General features: G+C 38.1%; 1 protein-coding gene across 4 annotated transcripts in view; it reads left to right on the top strand.

Annotated features, from left to right (window-relative positions):
- CLIP4 (CAP-Gly domain containing linker protein family member 4) overlaps positions 1 to 17,737 on the top strand; it is a 65,650-nt gene that overhangs the window by 20,060 nt on the left and 27,853 nt on the right. For all 4 annotated transcript variants that reach the window (XM_006061053.4, XM_006061054.4, XM_025261314.3 and 1 more), the window contains exons 8-9: positions 343 to 478; positions 8,671 to 8,811. In XM_006061053.4, coding sequence (XP_006061115.3) covers positions 343 to 478; positions 8,671 to 8,811 — 277 coding nt within the window. The remainder of the gene's footprint in view (positions 1 to 342; positions 479 to 8,670; positions 8,812 to 17,737) is intronic.

Here is a 17,737-nt window from a genome sequence, read left to right as displayed (position 1 = left end):
GGCTGAGTGAATTTACAGGCTTCCAGTCTGCAGGTTTCCTCTTGCAGCTCCCTCTTCCCCGGTAGTTACAAGTTACTCCTGTATGAAAATGCAGCAAACGTGACTCTCACTGTTCCTGCCTTAGTTGTTAAGTGCATATAGATTAAGGATTCTTATGCCTTCTTGGTCCATCAACTCTTTTATCATTATTTGTGTCTGTTTTTATTCCTGGTAATATTTTCCTTCTTCTGAAGTCTGCTTTGAGTAAGTGCTTTTTAAAGACTTCAGTGATAAAGTTACAAGAGTAGAAAATTTAGGATAACAAGTAATACTCAAAAGTTACCCTGATTTATATTTCTTTAGGTTGGAACATTGAGATTTTGTGGAAAAACTGAATTTGCAAGCGGACAGTGGGCTGGCATTGAGTTGGATGAACCAGAAGGAAAAAACAATGGAAGTGTTGGGAAAGTCCAGTACTTTAAATGTGCCCCCAAATATGGTAAGGTAGATACTGCCTAATTTGATGAGAATTAATTTAAAGTAATACAGTTTTACTCTTTGATTAAAAAAAATTTTTTTTATGGTTGAATTTGATCCATAATGCTGAGGCACAGCGTTTAATGACCCATTTCAACTATTTCATAGACTTTTTCTTTTCTTTTTTTACTTTATTTTTTAATTGAAGGATAATGCTTTACAGAATTTTGTTGTTTTCTGTCAAACCTCAACATGAATTAACCATAGGTATACATATAACCCCTCCCTTTTGAGCCTCCCTCCCATCTCCCACCCCATCCCACCCCTTTAGACTGATACAGAGCCCCTGTTCGAGTTTCCTGAGCCATACAGCAAATTCCCGTTGGCTATCTATTTTACATATAGTAATGTAAGTTTTCATGTTACTCTTTTCATATATCTCACCCATTTTCATTATTTTTAAATAAAGCATTCTCCCTGGTTATAAATGAATGAAGAGTCTGCCCTTTTCTTACTGAGCAGTCTTGTGACTGATAGAGTACGTCTTACTAGGAGTGCACCCGGCTCTGTGGACCTTCCTGAATCCTGCTGGTGGTGGTATCATGACTGAAGAAGGGCTTTTATTCTTTATTACCAAAGAACTACAGTACTCTAGAGGCTGAAGAACTTGAAAAATTAGAAAAGCAAGTGAGGCCAACTTTATTACTGTGCTTCTGAGCTGGAATGATTCTTTCTGAGAAATGTTTGCTTAATTTTATTTTCTCTGTTTCTTTCTCTGTCTCTCACACATACACTCTGACACATTGATTTCTAATTGCTTTTGTCACTTACTATGTTGAGAATATTTTCCCAGAACATTAATTTCCCTGTTTGCACAGTATTTCATCTTGCAGCTCGATAGGGAGGCAGAACAGGGTAGTGTTTGAAGAGTACAGGCTTTGGAGCCTGATGGCTGGGGTGTGAATCAGCTGTTCTCTCTACCGGCTATGGGACCTTCTTTCTCTTCTTGTGTCACCTCAGTTTTCTTCTGTAAATTGAGGATAACAAACCTACAGAGTTCATGTGAGAGTTAAATGTATTGATAAATACAGAAAGCGCCTAGAAAAGTGCTTGGTTCCCTGTAAGCACCCGAAAAATGTTAACTACCTGCTACCTGTTGTAAATGTATCAAATGGGGGGTTGTGTTGTTACTGCAGGACAGAAGGTGTGGTAGTAGCTGCCGTCTCTAAAGCCATGTCCAAGGTCACGACATGGCCTCTGTGCCAAGGGTGCAGTGTGGCTTGGAGTGTTTTTGTTTTGGAGCCTGGCCATTTGGGAAACTCACCAGTTCCCTATCATCATACACTTAAGCTGGAGCCTCATTTTTGGCTCTATTAAAATTTTTCTTTATAAAAAATGTCCATGATGTTAGATTTAAAAAACATAAAAAAAGGAAAAAATGTAAAATCGCCTGTGTATGTATTCTGTTTATTTTTTCCCACAAATTATAAGTAGATAGTCTGCGTTTTTAACTGACATCCTATTAGAATTTCTATAAATCTTTAAATATTTTTTGAAAGTATGATTTTTTATGATTCCATTTCCTTTAATTTTTCTAATTTGATAGGTGAAAATTGTTTGAATTTATATTTCTCTTGATTGTGGTGAAGTGGAATGTCTAAAATATTCTGTTGTAGCACATGTATTTTTTGTATTGTCTTGGTAATTCCCAAGAAATAATTACTCATATTGTTTGCCCATTAAAAAATTGGGATATTAGTGTTATTTTAAACTGATAATAGTTTTTAAAATATGAATGCATGTTTAGGATGTTAAGCCTTTGTATTTACTACAGATATTTTGCCTAGTTTGTCATTTTCCTTTGAACTCCATCTGCAGTGTTTTTGGACATGTAATTTTATGCAGTTAAAAAAGACTTTTCCTTTATAATTTCTTAAAATTGCTTTTATGCTAAGGTAGGTCATTCTTCCGAATCCAAGAATTCATTATAGGTTATATATTTTATTCTTTTGAATGTGTTTATTCTTACATACTGTATTAGGCAATTAATTTGGAGTTTATTTGGTTAGTTGGATGAGGTTAAGAATTTAATTTTCCTCTATTAGCTAATTTTGGCAACTGTCCAGCAGACTAGGGGCAAGACCAAAACCATTAGCAGCAGAGAGAGCCGATGTAGATCAGAGCCCTGGGAGAGGCTTAGACTGTAGCAGAGTGCGTGTGGGCTCCCTAACCCCATCATCCTAAGGAGAGGCATGCATGATTAGGACAGAGGTGGATCCCCAAGGACCCTTCCTCCATTCCCCTTTCCATATTTCAACGGCAAGTTGGGGGGCAAGGGTCATGTGTTGGATTATACAGAAATGGGCACAGTCCTTCCTGCCAAGCCAGCTCAGCAGTCTGAGCCCAGTCTTTGCTAAACTACTTGAGATGTGGGGAGCAGGAGAAGTGGAGCACCCCCTGATGAAGCAGAAGCCAAAGGTTTCTCAGCAACAGGTTTTTTTTTTCCTTCTCCCTAAATCTATCCTTTTCCCTTTGACTTGTTGTGCTTCCTTTAATATGAATTAAGTTCTTCTAAATGCTGCAGTCTGTTTCAGGATTGTTTTGTTCCATTGATCTGTTAATTCTAGCACATATTAGATTTTTTTAAATTTTTATTTATTTATTTTAGATTTTTTAATTATAGAAATTTTATCTTCTTTGGAGAAATGTCTATTTAGTTCTTTGGCCCTATGGGGAGGGAGGAGGGAAGGGGATTCAGGATGGGGAACACGTGTATACCTGTGGTGGATTCATGTTGATGTATGGCAAAACCAATACAATATTGTAAAGTAATTAACCTCCAATTAAAATAAATAAATTTATATTTTAAAAAATGCAAAAAAAATGCAAAAAAGAAATTTTATAACAATTTTTTAAAAGATTTTTTTTTAGAGCAGTTTTAGGTTCATAGCAAAATTGAGAGGAGGGTATAGAGATTTCCTGTAAACCTCCTGCCCCACACATGCACAGCTTCCCCTTTCATCAACATCCCTTCACCAGAGGGTACATTCCTTGCAGTTGCTGAATCTACATGAACACATCATAATCACTCAAAGGCCATAGTTTGCCTTAAGATGCGCTCTTCATGCTGTGTATTCTGTGAGTCTGGACAAATATATAATGGCATGTGTCCACCAATGCCATATTATAGAGTATTTTCACTTCCCTCAAGATCCTGTGTGCTCCACCTATTTAGCCACCCTCCCCCAACTACCCCCAGGCCCCTGACAATCAATGATTGTTTTACTGTCTTCACAGTTTTGTCTTTTCTAGAAGGTCATAGAGCTGGAATCATACAGTATGTAGCCTTTTAATATTGGCTTCTTTCACTTAGTAATTTGCATTTATATCTCTTCATTGCTTGATAGCTCATGTCTGTTTAGCACTGAATAATACTCCCATGGTCTGGAGGTATCACAGACTTCCATTATTTCTCCATTCACCTACTAAAGATATCTTGGTTGCTTCTAAGTTTAGGCAATTATGAAAATTTTATAATTATTTTTACTATTTGATAATTTTTATCAAATTTATAAAAAAATTTTTTAATTTTTATTCCTTTTAATAATTACCAAAGTAAACACAAATGCCTAGTTTAATTAGTCAAATTGTGTTGTAAAACAATAATGAAACCCTCCCCTGGCTTGTACTTCCTCACTTCAAGTCCCGTTCTTTAGAGGCAAGAATGTTTTTTCTTCTTTAGCTGTTATCTTCTGATGTTCATTTAATATTTTGACTAATATATTTATAGAAATCTTTCCAATTTTAGACATCTATTGACTTCATGCTATGAAGAGAAAGATTTGATATTCTTACTATTCTGAGTCAGTTTTGTTTTTTTTTTGGTTGACTTCTTTGTTTTGGTGGATCACATCCTTCAGTAGCTTTTTCATAGAGGACTCATGGGAAGTAAATTTTTTGAGAGTTTCCATTCCAGAAATGTTTATTTCTACCCGTACACTTCATATGATAATTTAGTGGGATCAGGAATAGGTTGAAATTCACATTCTTTCAGTATTTGGAAGGTGATACACTATTGTCTAATGCAATTTGGCAAATGTTTTCTGTTAAGGGCCAGGTAGTAAATAATTTTGGAGAAGAAAATGGCAACCCACTCCAGTATTCTTGCCTGGAAAATCCCATGGACGGAGAAGCCTGGTAGGCTACAGTCTGTGGGCTCGCAAAGAGTTATGGGCCATATTTTAGGTGTTAAGCTGGCTTAAAACTCAACATTCAAAAAACTAAGATCATGGCATCCAGTCCCATCACTTCATGGCAAATAGATGGGGAAACAGTGACAGACTTTATTTTCTTGGGCTCCAAAATCACTGCAGATGGTGACTGCAGCCATTAAATTAAAAGATGCTTGCTCCTTGAAAGAAAAGCTGTGATCAACCTAGTTCAGTACAGTTCAGTTCAGTTGCTCAGTTGTGTCCGACTCTTTGCAACCCCATGAATCGCAGCACTCCAGGCCTCCCTGTCCATCACCAACTCCCGGAGTTTACCCAAACTCATGTCCATTGAGTTGGTGATGCCATCCAGCCATTTCGTCCTCTGTCGTCCCCTTCTCCTCCTGCCCCCAATCCTTCCCAGCATCAGGGTCTTTTCCAATGAGTCAACTCTTCGCATCAAGTGGCCAAAGTATTGGAGTTTCAGCTTCAGCATCAGTCCTTTCAATGAACACCCAGAACTGATCTCCTTTAAGATGGACTGGTTGGATCTCCTTGCAGTCCAAGGGACTCTTAAGAGTCTTCTTCAACACCACAGCTCATCAACCTAGACAGCATATTAAAAAGCAGAGACATTAATTACTTTGCCAACAAAGGTCAGTATAGTCAAAGCTATGGTTTTTCCAGTTCTCATGTATGTGAGAGTTGGACTATAAGGAAAACTGAGCACCGCAGATTTGGTGCTTTTGAACTGTGGTGTTGGAGAAGACTCTTTAGAGTCCCTTGGACTGCAAGGAGATCCAACCAGTGCATCCTAAAGGAGATCAGTTCTGGGTGTTCATTGGAAGGACTGATGCTGAAGCTGAAGCTCCAATACTTTGGCCACCAGATGTGAAGAACTGACTCATTTGAAAAGACCCTGATGCTGGGAAAGATTGAAGGCAGGAGAAGGGGAATATAGAGGATGAGATGGTTGGAAGGTATCACTGATTGGATAGACATGAGTTTGAGCAAGCTCCGGGAGTTGGTGATGGACAGGGAGGCCTGGTATGCTGCAGTCCATGGGGGTCACATAGAGTTTGACACGAGTGAACTGAACTGATGGGTCATACAGTCTCTTGTTGCAACTCTTCAGCTCTCCTATTGTAGTGAATAAGCAGGCGTAGACAATATGTAAACAAATGGGTGTGGCTGTGTTCCAGCAGAACATTACAGAAGTAGGCGGCAGGGAGGACCTGGCTCTTGGGCAGTACTTTGCCAGCTCTTATCTTGAGATTCCATGTTGCTGTTTATAAGTTTCAGAGTCTTCTGCTTTTTCCTTTTCCCTATTTTTGGAAACTTCTTTGGAAGCTTTAGTGTTTTTTCTCTTTTTTTTTTAATTTTATTTTTTCTTTAGTGTTTATGTTTTTATTTCTTATTAAAATTGTAGTGGAGTTTTAGGAGAAATTGTGGGTAAACAAAATGGGTTATGTTTATCTAGAAATTCATTACTCTTCTGTTTAAAAATAATTCTTCCTTAGATGTTTATTTTTAGTTAAGCCTTATAATTATATGTGAGGATCTGAGGAGAATCCCATCACTGTTTTGATTAGCATGAGATTCTAAACAGGAAGGTTAGCATGTATATGGCACACACTTTGGACTTTGATTGTATCCAGTCATTGCTTTAAATTTAGTTTTGCTTCTCTCAAATGATTTAGTTAATTAAAAAAAGCAAGGAGGATGAGAACTATATAGTTCATTCATTGAACAGTTGTTCATTGTTCATTGAACAATGTTATTGTGACTTTAGTGACACAAACAAATTTGGAAAATAATTCATAGTCTGCACTGATAAATATGTTTTGGTTTTTGATTTTTTCAGTCCTTCCTATATCCACACATATAACTTCTCACAGATAATCATAATGCAGTCAAACTTACAGTTCAATTTTTGTTTTCTTGAATTTGCTTTTCATATTTTTCTGTATTTCTACGTAATCTTTATTGTTCTAGTTGTTAATGGTGATGTAATAGTTCATAAATATAGTTGATTCATTCCTTCTATTGCCAAATAATTGTTTTCTCTTATAATATTGCACTGTTGGCATATTCAGGTACACAGTCTTTTCCTCCAATTTGGATTATTTTCTTATAATTTCCAAAATTGTGATTGGGTCATAGTAGAAAACTAGAAATTGCTTTTATTCTTGAAATCTATCTTCTCCTTATAATATACATGTGTAACCTTGTTCACTGGAGAAGGCAATGGCACCCCACTCCAGTACTCTTGCCTGGAAAATCCCATGGACGGAGGAGCCTGGTGGGCTGCAGTCCATGGGGTCGCGAAGAGTCTGACACGACTGAGCAACTTCACTTTCACTTTTCACTTTCATCCATCGGAGAAGGAAGTGGCAACCCACTCCAGTGTTCTTGCTTGGAGAATCCCAGGGACGGGGGAGCCTGATGAGCTGCCGTCTATGGGGTCGCACAGAGTCGGACACGACTGACGCGACTTAGCAGCAGCAGCAGCAACCTTGTTCACACCTCTTAAATATGAGTATTTCCTTATAGTTAGTATCATAAAGTAAATTAGGGCAGAATTCTTGTCTTCCAGTAAGATTTTACAAATGTACATCTTACAGTATAAAATAATTTATTTCTTCAAACCCATGACTTGAGAATGTGTGTGTATTTGGCAAGGAAAATAATTTAGAGAAGAGAATAGAAGGTCAAAGAAAAATCTGATAGTCAGGAGACGAAAGAGAAAAAACATTGTGGAGAAGTCAAAAGATCTGGGAAGATCAGAAGGAAGTACTGTAGAATCCAAGGGAGGAAAGAATGTCAAGATTAGCAGAAAAGCAGTATAGTTTTCACTTGTTAACTATAAATAGAGCACTCACTTTTTGTTGTTCTTAAAAACCTATTTTAAAACAAGTTGTTTTAATGTATTACATTTTGGTCATAATGTATCTTTGTTAGTTTAGGTGTAAACACTGAATGGAAATGTATCGTACACATATTATGACTTTATTTTTTCTTCTTAAATGTCTTAGCCAAATAATCTTGGTATTTACAGTTCATATTCACTGTTTCTAATGTCTGCCTGTTTATACATACTGGAATTTTATGCCCAGATAAACTTCTTTTTTAATGGAATTTTATACTCTCAGCTGCAGCAGAGAGGCTGCCCCCTCCCCCATCCCCACATGCCTCTCCTCCCAACACACACTGTATTGTTTCTGATTTTCAGATGTTGAGGGATAAGCCTTTGGGGAAGATTATATTTTGTATTCAAAAGTATTTTATATCCCTACTATGTGTCAGGCACTATAATTAGGTACATTGGGGGAATGCAGAGATGACTAATCTTGAATTTTGCCTTTAAAGTCTGGAAAGGAGATAAAACATGGACATAAAAAGTTATAATATGGGAAAAAATATGTCCTAAGGAGCTATAGAGAAAGTGACATGAAAGAATAGTTTTTATACTGTATAGCAGGGGTCCCCAGCCTCCAGGATCTAACGCCTGCTGATGTGAGGTGGAGCTGATGTAATAAAAACAGAAATAAAGTGCACACTAAATGTAATGCAATTGAATCATCCTGAACCATCCCTCCCACCCCAGTCCGTGGGAAATTGTCTTCCACACAACTGGTCCCTAGTGCCAGAGAGGCTGGGGACCACTGCATATATAGTACATTATTATTTGCTGGTACTTAGAAGCAATTATAATGTGTAAAAGTATAATTATTACTTCTACTCATTCCTCTTTAGTTTCACTTAGTGCCTGATTATGTTATGTGCTTCTTGAATTACTGTGTATGTTGTTAGTCTTGACAACTAGATTGTAACCTCTCTGAGGGCAAGTACTGATTCTTACTTTTTTCTCTCTCTCTCACGACAAGGACACCTAGTAGACACTCAAAAAGAACTTAAAGATGTTTTGCTACTGAATGGTTGTACTTGTCCCTTTATTTGAAATGCTTTCAATTGTTTAATATTAAAATTCTGCCTTCTCTCTTAGGTATTTTTGCACCTCTTTCAAAGATAAGTAAAGCAAAAGATCGAAGGAAGAATATAGCACACACTCCTTCTACAAAAGCTGGACCTCTCATCAGGTCCCAGAAAATTGATGTAGCTCATGTAACATCAAAAGTAAATACTGGTAGGTCAAACCAGAATGTTAGATATCTTGTTTGAATTTTAATCCATGGGATACCTTATATTGCTTCAGACTTTTTGTTTAGCTACCTGTGAAACCTGAATTTATTGCCTGCAATGTACTTGGTTTATGATTTTAATTCCTAACAAGAGTATTTCAGATATGTTCCTTCCCTTTCCCCCAGCGATCTCCATACTTTTATCTAACCTCAAAGCTAGACTTTATACCTCTGATAAATATTTATGCAACACAACCAGCTTTATGTTTCTCACCTATTTAAGAATTTTAGTGACTTTTTAAAGATTTTTTTTTTTTGATGTGGACCATTTTTAAAAAGTCTTTATTGAATTTGTTACAATATTGCTACTGTTTTTATGTTTTGGATTTTTTGGCTGGGAGGTATGAGTGATCTTAGCTCCTTGACCAGGGAAGGCAAAGTCCTAACCACTGGACCACCAGGAAGTCCCTGACTGAGTTTTTTTTTAATCAGAGAAAGTCATGACTTTTGAAACTGGCTGTCAGAGACCTTTTGCTGATGGAGGGTCTTACTGTTTTGCAGTTGAGCTGTGGTTGATCATGTCTCACTGTCTTTTGTATATATTGTTCTGGCTCTTCCCTTCATACTTGTCCCAAGCTGTTTCTCTGCAATGTTTGACTTCTCCCGGAGGTCCGTGTCTTTGTGTACCTCCTTACTCACATCCTGTTTCTCCGTGAGGACCCCGTGATGACCCAGGTCTCTTTGATCTCTTCATTCTTATCCACAATGCCTAGTTGCTATTTGTTAGCTTGGGTTTTGTCCTCTGATTGCCTTATCCATGAAGATCTTTTATTCTGTTGGCAAAATCTTAAACTTTAAATGGACTGTGAGAGTATTTTGTACTTTCATATTCACTGTGGCTTCCCTGGTGACTCAGATGGTATAGTGTCTGCCTGCAATGTGGGAGACCCAGATTCAATCCCTGGGTTGGGAAGATCCCCTGGAGAAGGAAATGGCACCCCACTCTAGTACTCTTGCCTGGAAAACCCCATGGACAGAGGAGCCTGGTAGTCTACAGTCCATGGGTTAGCAAAGAGTCGGACACGACTGAGCGACTGAACTGAACTGAACTGAACCCATCAATAGCTGAAGCAGGAGGACTCTCTACCATGAATAAAGGAGTGTGTCCAGGAATTGGGTTGCCCTTTCTACTCTGTTCCGTTGACTTATTTGAATATCCCTGTGTCAGTCCTGCATTTCATGATTACTATAGGTTTTTTAAAAAAAATCTTGATTTCCATTAGAGGAAAGCCTCCTCTATTTTCTTGAACAGTGTCCTACCTGTTTGGCCTTTTTTATTTTTTTATTATTTTTTTAAATTAATTTATTTTTTAACTTTACAATATTGTATTGGTTTTGCCATACGTTGACATGAATCTGCCATGGGTGTACATGTTTTCCCCATCCTGAACCCTCCTCCCATCTCCCTCCCCATCCCATCCCTCTGGGTCATCCCAGTGCACCAGACCCGAGCACCCTGTATCATGCATTGAACCTGGACTGGCGATTCGTTTCACATGTGATAATTTACATGTTTCAATGCCATTCTCCCATATCATCCTGCCCTCGCTGTCTCCCACAGAGTCTAAAAGACTGTTCTATACATGTGTCTCTTTTGCTGTCTTGCATACAGGGTTATCATTACCATCTTTCTAAATTCCAAATATATGTGTTAGTATACTGTATTGGTGCTTTTCTTTCTGGCTTACTTCACTCTGTATAATAGGCTCCAGTTTCATCCACCTCATTAGAACTGATTCAAATGTATTCTTTTTAATGGCTGAGTAATATTCCATTGTGTATATGTACCACAGCTTTCTTATCCATTTGTCTGCTGATGGACATCTAGGTTGCTTCCATGTCCTGGCTATTATAAACAGTGCTGCGATGAACATTGGGGTACATGTGTCTCTTTCAATTCTGGTTTCCTTGGTGTGTATGCCCAGCAGTGGGATTGCTGGGTCATATGACAATTCTATTTCCAGTTTTTTAAGGAATCGCCACACTGTTCTCCATAGTGGCTGTACTAGTTTGCATTCTCACCAACAGTGTAAGAGGGTTCCCTTTTCTCCACACCCTTTCCAGCATTTATTGCTTGTAGACTTTTGGATAGCAGCCATTCTGACTGACGTGAAATGGTACCTCATTGTGGTTTTGATTTGCATTTCTCTGATAATGAGTGATGTTGAGCATCTTTTCATATGTTTGTTAGCTGTCTGTATGTCTTCTTTGGAGAAATGTCTGTTTAGTTCTTTGGCCCACTTTTTGATTGGGTTGTTTATTTTTCTGGAATTGAGCCGCAGGAGTTGCTTGTATATTTTTGAGATGAGTTGTTTGTCAGTTGCTTCATTTGCTATTATCTTCTCCCATTCTGAAGGCTGTCTTTTCACCTTGCTTATAGTTTCCTTTGTTGTGCAGAAGCTTTTAATTTTAATTAGGTCCCATTTGTTTATATTTGCTTTTATTTCCAATATTCTGGGAGGTGGGTCATAGAGGATTCTGCTGTGATTTATGTCGGAGAGTGTTTTGCCTGTTTTCCTCTAGGAGTTTTATAGTTTCTGGTCTTATGTTTAGATCTTTAATCCATTTTGAGTTTATTTTTGTGTATGGTGTTAGAAAGTGATCTAGTTTCACTCTTTTACAAGTGGTTGACCAGTTTTCCCAGCACCACTTGTTAAAGAGATTGTCTTCTCCATTGTATATTCTTGCCTCCTTTGTCAAAGATAAGGTGTCCATAGGTGCGTGGATTTATCTCTGGGCTTTCTATTTTGTTCCATTGATCTATATTTCTGTCTTTGTGCCAGTACCATACTGTCTTGATGACTGTGGCTTTGTAGTAGAGCCTGAAGTCAAGCAGGTTGATTCCTCCAGTTCCATTCTTCTTTCTCAAGATTGCTTTGGCTGTTTGAGGTTTTTTGTATTTCCATACAAATTGTGAAATTATTTGTTCTAGTTCTCTGAAAAATACCATTGGTAGCTTGAGAGGGATTGCACTGAACCTATAGATTGCTTTGGCTAGTATACTCATCTTCACTATATTGATTCTTCTGATCCATGAACACAATATATTTCTCCATCTATGTGTGTCCTCTTTGATTTCTTTCACCAGTGTTTTTTTAATTCAGATGTCTTTTTATCAGTGTTCATACAATGTTTTTTTTTTTTTTTTTAAGTATCTGTTTATGTCTTTTTTTTTAAATTTTATTTTATTTTTAAACTTTACAATATTGTATTAGTTTTGCCAAATATCGAAATGAATCCACCACAGGTATACATGTGTTCCCCATCCTGAACTCTCCTCCCTCCTCCCTCCCCATACCATCCCTCTGGGTCGTCCCAGTGCACCAGCCCCAAGCATCCAGTATCGTGCATCGAACCTGGACTGGCGACTCGTTTCATACATGATATTATACATGTTTCAATGCCATTCTCCCAAATCTTCCCACCCTCTCCCTCTCCCACAGAGTCCATAAGACTGTTCTATACATCAGTGTCTCTTTTGCTGTCTCGTACACAGGGTTATTGTTACCATCTTTCTAAATCCCATATATATGCATTAGTATACTGTATTGGTGTTTTTCTTTCTGGCTTACTTCAGTGTTTTATAGTTTTCTATATATAGGTCTTTTATTTCTTTAGGTAGATATATTCCTAAGTATTTTATTCTTTTCGTTGCAATGGTGAATGGAATTGTTTCCTTAATTTCTCTTTCTGTTTTCTCATTGTTAGTGTATAGGAATGCAAGGGATTTTTGTGTGTTGATTTTATATCCTGCAACTTTACTATATTCATTGATTAGCTCTAGTAATTTTCTGGTGGAGTCTTTAGGGTTTTCTATGTAGAGAATCATGTCATCTGCAAACAGTGAGAGTTTTACTTCTTATTTTCCAATCTGGATTCCTTTTATTTCTTTTTCTGCTCTGATTGCTGTGGCCAAAACTTCCAAAACTATGTTGAATAGTAGTGGTGAGAGTGGGCATCCTTGTCTTGTTTCTGACTTTAGGGGAAATGCTTTTAGTGTTTCACCATTGAGGATAATGTTTGCTGTGGGTTTGTCATATATAACTTTTATTATGTTGAGGTATGTTCCTTCTATTCCTGCTTTCTGGAGGGTTTTTATCATAAATGGATGTTGGATTTTGTCAAAGGCTTTCTCTGCATCTATTGAGATAATCATATGGTTTTTATTTTTCAATTTGTTAATGTGTATTACATTGATTGATTTGCGGATATTGAAGAATCCTTGCATCCCTGGGATAAAGCCCACTTGGTCATGATGTATGATCTTTTTAATATGTTGTTCGATTCCGTTTGCTATAATTTTGTTAAGGATTTTTGCATCTATGTTCATCAGTAATATTGGCCTATAGTTTTTTTTTTTTTTTTTCCCGTGGTATCTTTGTCAGATTTTGGTCTTAGGGTGACGGTGGCCTCATAGAATGACTTTGGAAGTTTACCTTCCTCTGAAATTTTCTGAAAGAGTTTGAGTAGGATAGGTGTTAGCTCTTCTATAAATTTTTGGTAGAATTCAGCTGTGAAGCTGTCTGGTCCTGGGCTTTTGCTTGTTGGAAGATTTCGGATTACTGGCCTTTTTATAAATCGAACTTCCATATAAACTTTAGAATAAGCTATTCAGTTCAGTTCAGTTGCTCAGTTGTGTCTGACTCTTTGTGACCCCATGGATTGTGGCATACCAGGCCTCCCTGTCCATCACCAATTCCCGGAGTTTACTCAAACTCATGTCCATTGAGTCGGTGTTGCCATCCAGCCATCTCATCCTCTGTCGTCCCCTTCTCCGCCCGCCTTCAATCTTTCCCAGCAACAGGATCTTTTCAGATGAGTCAGTTCTTTGCATCAGGTGGCCAAAGTATTGGAGTTTCAGCTTCAACATTAGTCCTTCCAGTGAACACTCAGGACTGATCTCCTTTAGGATGGACTGGTTGGATCTCCTTGCAGTCCAAGGGACTCTCAAGAGTCTTCTCCAACACCACAGTTCAAAAGCATCAATTCTTCGGCGCTCAGCTTTCTTTATAGTCTGACTCTCACATCCATACATGACTACTGAAAAAACCATAGCCTTGACTAGACGGACCTTTGTTGGAAAAGTAATGTCTCTATTTTTTAATATGCTGTCTAGGTTGATCATACTTTCCTTCCAAGAAGTAAGCGTCTTTTAATTTCATGGCTGCAGTCACCATCTGCTGTGATTTTGGAGCTCCAAAAATAAAGTCAGTCACTGTTTCCCCTGTTTCCCCATCTATTTGCCATGAAGTGATGGGACCGGATGCCATGATCTTAGTTTTCTAAATGTTGAGCTTGAAGCCAACTTTTTCACTCTCCTCTTTCACTTTCATCAAGAGGTTCTTTAGTTCTTCTTTGCTTTCTGCCATAAGGGTGGTGTCATCTGCAAATCTGAGGTTATTGATATTTCTCCCAGCAATTTTAATTCCAGCTTGTGCTTCATCCAGCTCAGCATTTCTCATGATGTACTCTGCATAAAAGTTAAATAAGCAGGGTGACAATATACAGCCTTGATGTACTCCTTTTCCTATTTGGAACCGGTCTGTTGTTTCACATCCAGTTCTAACTGTTGCTTCCTGACCTGCATACAGATTTCTCAAGAGGCAGGTCAGGTTGTCTGGTATTCCCATCTCTTTCAGAATTTTCCACAGTTTGTTGTGATCCACACAGTCAAAAGCTTTGGCATAGTTAATAAAGCAGAAATAGATGTTTTTCTGGAACTCTCTTGCTTAATAAAATAAGCTGTTATGTTTCTTTAAAGAAAAATCTGTTGGGAGAGGGGTGGGGCACTGGGAAAAAGGGAATTAAGAGGCTCAAAATTGTAGTTAAAAAATAAGTCACGGGGATGTAGTGCATAGCATAAGGACAATGATGCTGTTACAATTCTGTAGTGACAGATGGTAACTAGACTTCTTGTGGCAACTGATTCATAATGTCATATATATAAGTGTTGTACACCTGAAGCTAATAAATAATTTATGTAGCTATACTTCAGTTAAAAAAATAAAAAGGAGAAATAAATAAATAAGATGATAAATGTATCCCCAGGGTAAGAGAATATTAGTTTGCAACTATAAACTGGAATTATATCTCAAAAGTGCTTGTCCAAAAATCAAGAGTTATTTTGCTCCTCAACAGAAAATTACCTTCTGGACAAATGAATTAACAAGTTATGTTAATGATATTTTTAGTGTCAAAAAATAAAAAATTATCTGTTGAAATTTTAATTGGTATTGCATTTAAGCCTAAAATCAATTTGAGAAATGACTTTGATATTCAGTCTTTTAATTATAAGCTTGGGATATCACTTTATTTAATTGGATCATTAAAAAAATCTCAGTAAAATTTTATGATTTTCTGTATATTTTGCACTTGTTAGTTCTATTCTTAGGTACTTTGTACTTTTTGATTCTCTGTAAATGGTATCCTTTTAATGTGAGCCCAGAAGTACACAGCAGATATGGAAGGAAAGCTCAAAGAGGAGCCCTCTTAGAGGGCTGAGGAGCAGAAAGAGGAATCTCCTACTAGACAAAGTGGAGGAAATCCCTGTTTTCCTTTTCAGTTGCTTTAAAAAAAATCTCTTTGGTTCTTTCACACCCTAGTCCCTAAGCAATCCCGCATGTTGTAGTAGCAGCAGCGGATGGCCAGGCACCTAAAACCCCCAAGGGAGGGAACCCTTTTTTTTTTGGCAAGAGAAACTGTGGTCCTGAGAATGTGGATGGAGTCCCCATTAGTTTTTCTTCTTTTTTCTCACTGCTTGGCTCTCAAGAGATTGTATGACAGAGCAGAGCAACGAAAGCCTAGGCATTCTATCCAGACTATCAGGAGGAGGGTGCTTCTGGAGACCATGTAAGGAGGGAGCTCAAGAAAGTGCTCTCAGAATGGGGGAGCTTACTGCCAAGCTGTGTGTACATGCATCTGACTACAGGCTTTGGTCTGCACAGACCTCCACTCAGATCTCAGGCTGCCTACTGGGTGGCACAACACACAAGCCAGATCAAAGAGGCTTTGGGAACCAAACTGACATTGGTACCATAGTCACAGAAGGTGGATAGGAATTGCCAGCCCGAACCTAACTGCCTGCTGACTGTCCAGTGCCTGCGAAAACAGAGCAGAACAAAACAATCCACATTCTCCATAGAATTTTAAACAAGACCCAGAGTCCTATAAAATAATGTTTATAATGTACAGGATACAATGAAAAGTTGTTCTAAATATGAAAAACTGGGAAAATCTCGACAGCTCTGAAGGAAAAAGGCAATCAAAGATGCCAACCCTGAGATGAACAATTATCAGGTTTTCAAAGAATATATCGTAACCTTCTAAGAATTAAGGGTGAACCCTCTTGAGACAAATGGAAGATTTCAGCAGAGGCATGAAGATAAAAGGAAGAACCAAATAACGCATGTGCACACACACACACACGAGCACACACAGGAGCACAAGTAGCACTGAGGTAATCTGAGCTTGGTGGATTGTAGCAGTGTCAGTATCCTGGTTGTGATTTTGTGCTATAGTTTTGTAAAATGTCACCTTTGGAGGAAACGGCAAAGCGTGTGAGACATTGCCCAGTATCGTTTTTCACAACTGCATGTGAATCTCCAGTTATCTCTAACAATTCAAATAAAAGGAAAGACTCAAATGGCTATTTTAGGACTGACAAATATAACTGAAAATAAGAAATTTACTCTGTGGGTTGCCTTCACAAAGTCTCTCTTCCCAACCCGTCCATCCAGGGTCTGCAGTTGTAGTTCTGGCCCTCACTCCGGCCTCTGCTTCCTGTCTCTCCTCCTTTTGGTTCCTCCTAGACTTTGCTGTCCGGTTGACATTATCTGCCTGTGAGTGGTCACTCCAGCCCTCCTTTCCACAGTCCATCAGAGGCTTGTTTCTTACTGAAGAGCGCCAGCCCTGTCACCCTCTAAGATTGTAATGCGACCCATCCATCCAGTTTGCTTCTCCTGCATCCCCTCAAAGTCCACTCCATTCCACCCAATCCACTTATTCTTCTCTGACCCCGTCTTTCTTTATTTTCTCTTTGTCTGTCCATAATGCCTACCCTAGTTGTTTCTGACCATACCTCCAGTATTCTCTGCAAGAAATCCGACCTGTCTCTCAAGACGTGTATTGGAATGTGATGTTCTTGATGAGGTGTTAATTTATCTTTATAGCAATGATTATTGTCTCCTCCCTCAATGCTAGGGCTTGTATCAAACATGTCCTTGTATTTTGATTATTCATGTCTTTCTGCCATGCCAAATTGAAAAGGTCTTTCTTTAGGACTGAGACTATGGCTTGCTTTGTTTGTGATGCTCAGAGTGCCAAGCTCAGTTCTCCACCCAAAATTCTTCATGAGCAAGTAGAATTGGAATGGATTCTAGATGGAATTCAAAACTGGATGTCATTCCTTAGGTTTCTTATTTAAATGGTTTCGTTCTGTAGAATTAAAACAGAAGTCTTAATAAAGTAGATTATTATTCATGAGCTTGTTCTTTTTTAAACTGCATTTTTTTTTTTTTTTGGTGGGAGTTGAGTGTAGATGAGAGTCAGGTAGTCATTTTCAGAATACCAGTGACAGAGAGTACAGGGTTTCTTAATATCTGACTTCCACTTCAATGAAAAGCTTCTATAATGATTTGCAAAAAAATTTTTTTACCACAAATCCACTATCTGAATAGGCAGTCTGCCCCAGTGAATTTGCGTGCACACACCAGTGAAGTCATGAGTTGTGTGCAGATCTTAGTAAGTGTGCAGCTGTCGTAGGCATGTTAAGTTTGTTTTACCTGCAAGTACTAAGGAGTGTACTAAGTATCAGATGGTTAGATAGCTGTGTTTTAAATGCTTTATATTATGTAGAATTCCTAAGTGGATTTT

This window comes from Bubalus bubalis, chromosome 12, assembly GCF_019923935.1.
Source record: "Bubalus bubalis isolate 160015118507 breed Murrah chromosome 12, NDDB_SH_1, whole genome shotgun sequence".
In the NCBI taxonomy this organism is placed as follows: Eukaryota; Metazoa; Chordata; class Mammalia; order Artiodactyla; family Bovidae; genus Bubalus; species Bubalus bubalis.
This window is presented reverse-complemented; position numbering and strand designations above follow the sequence as displayed.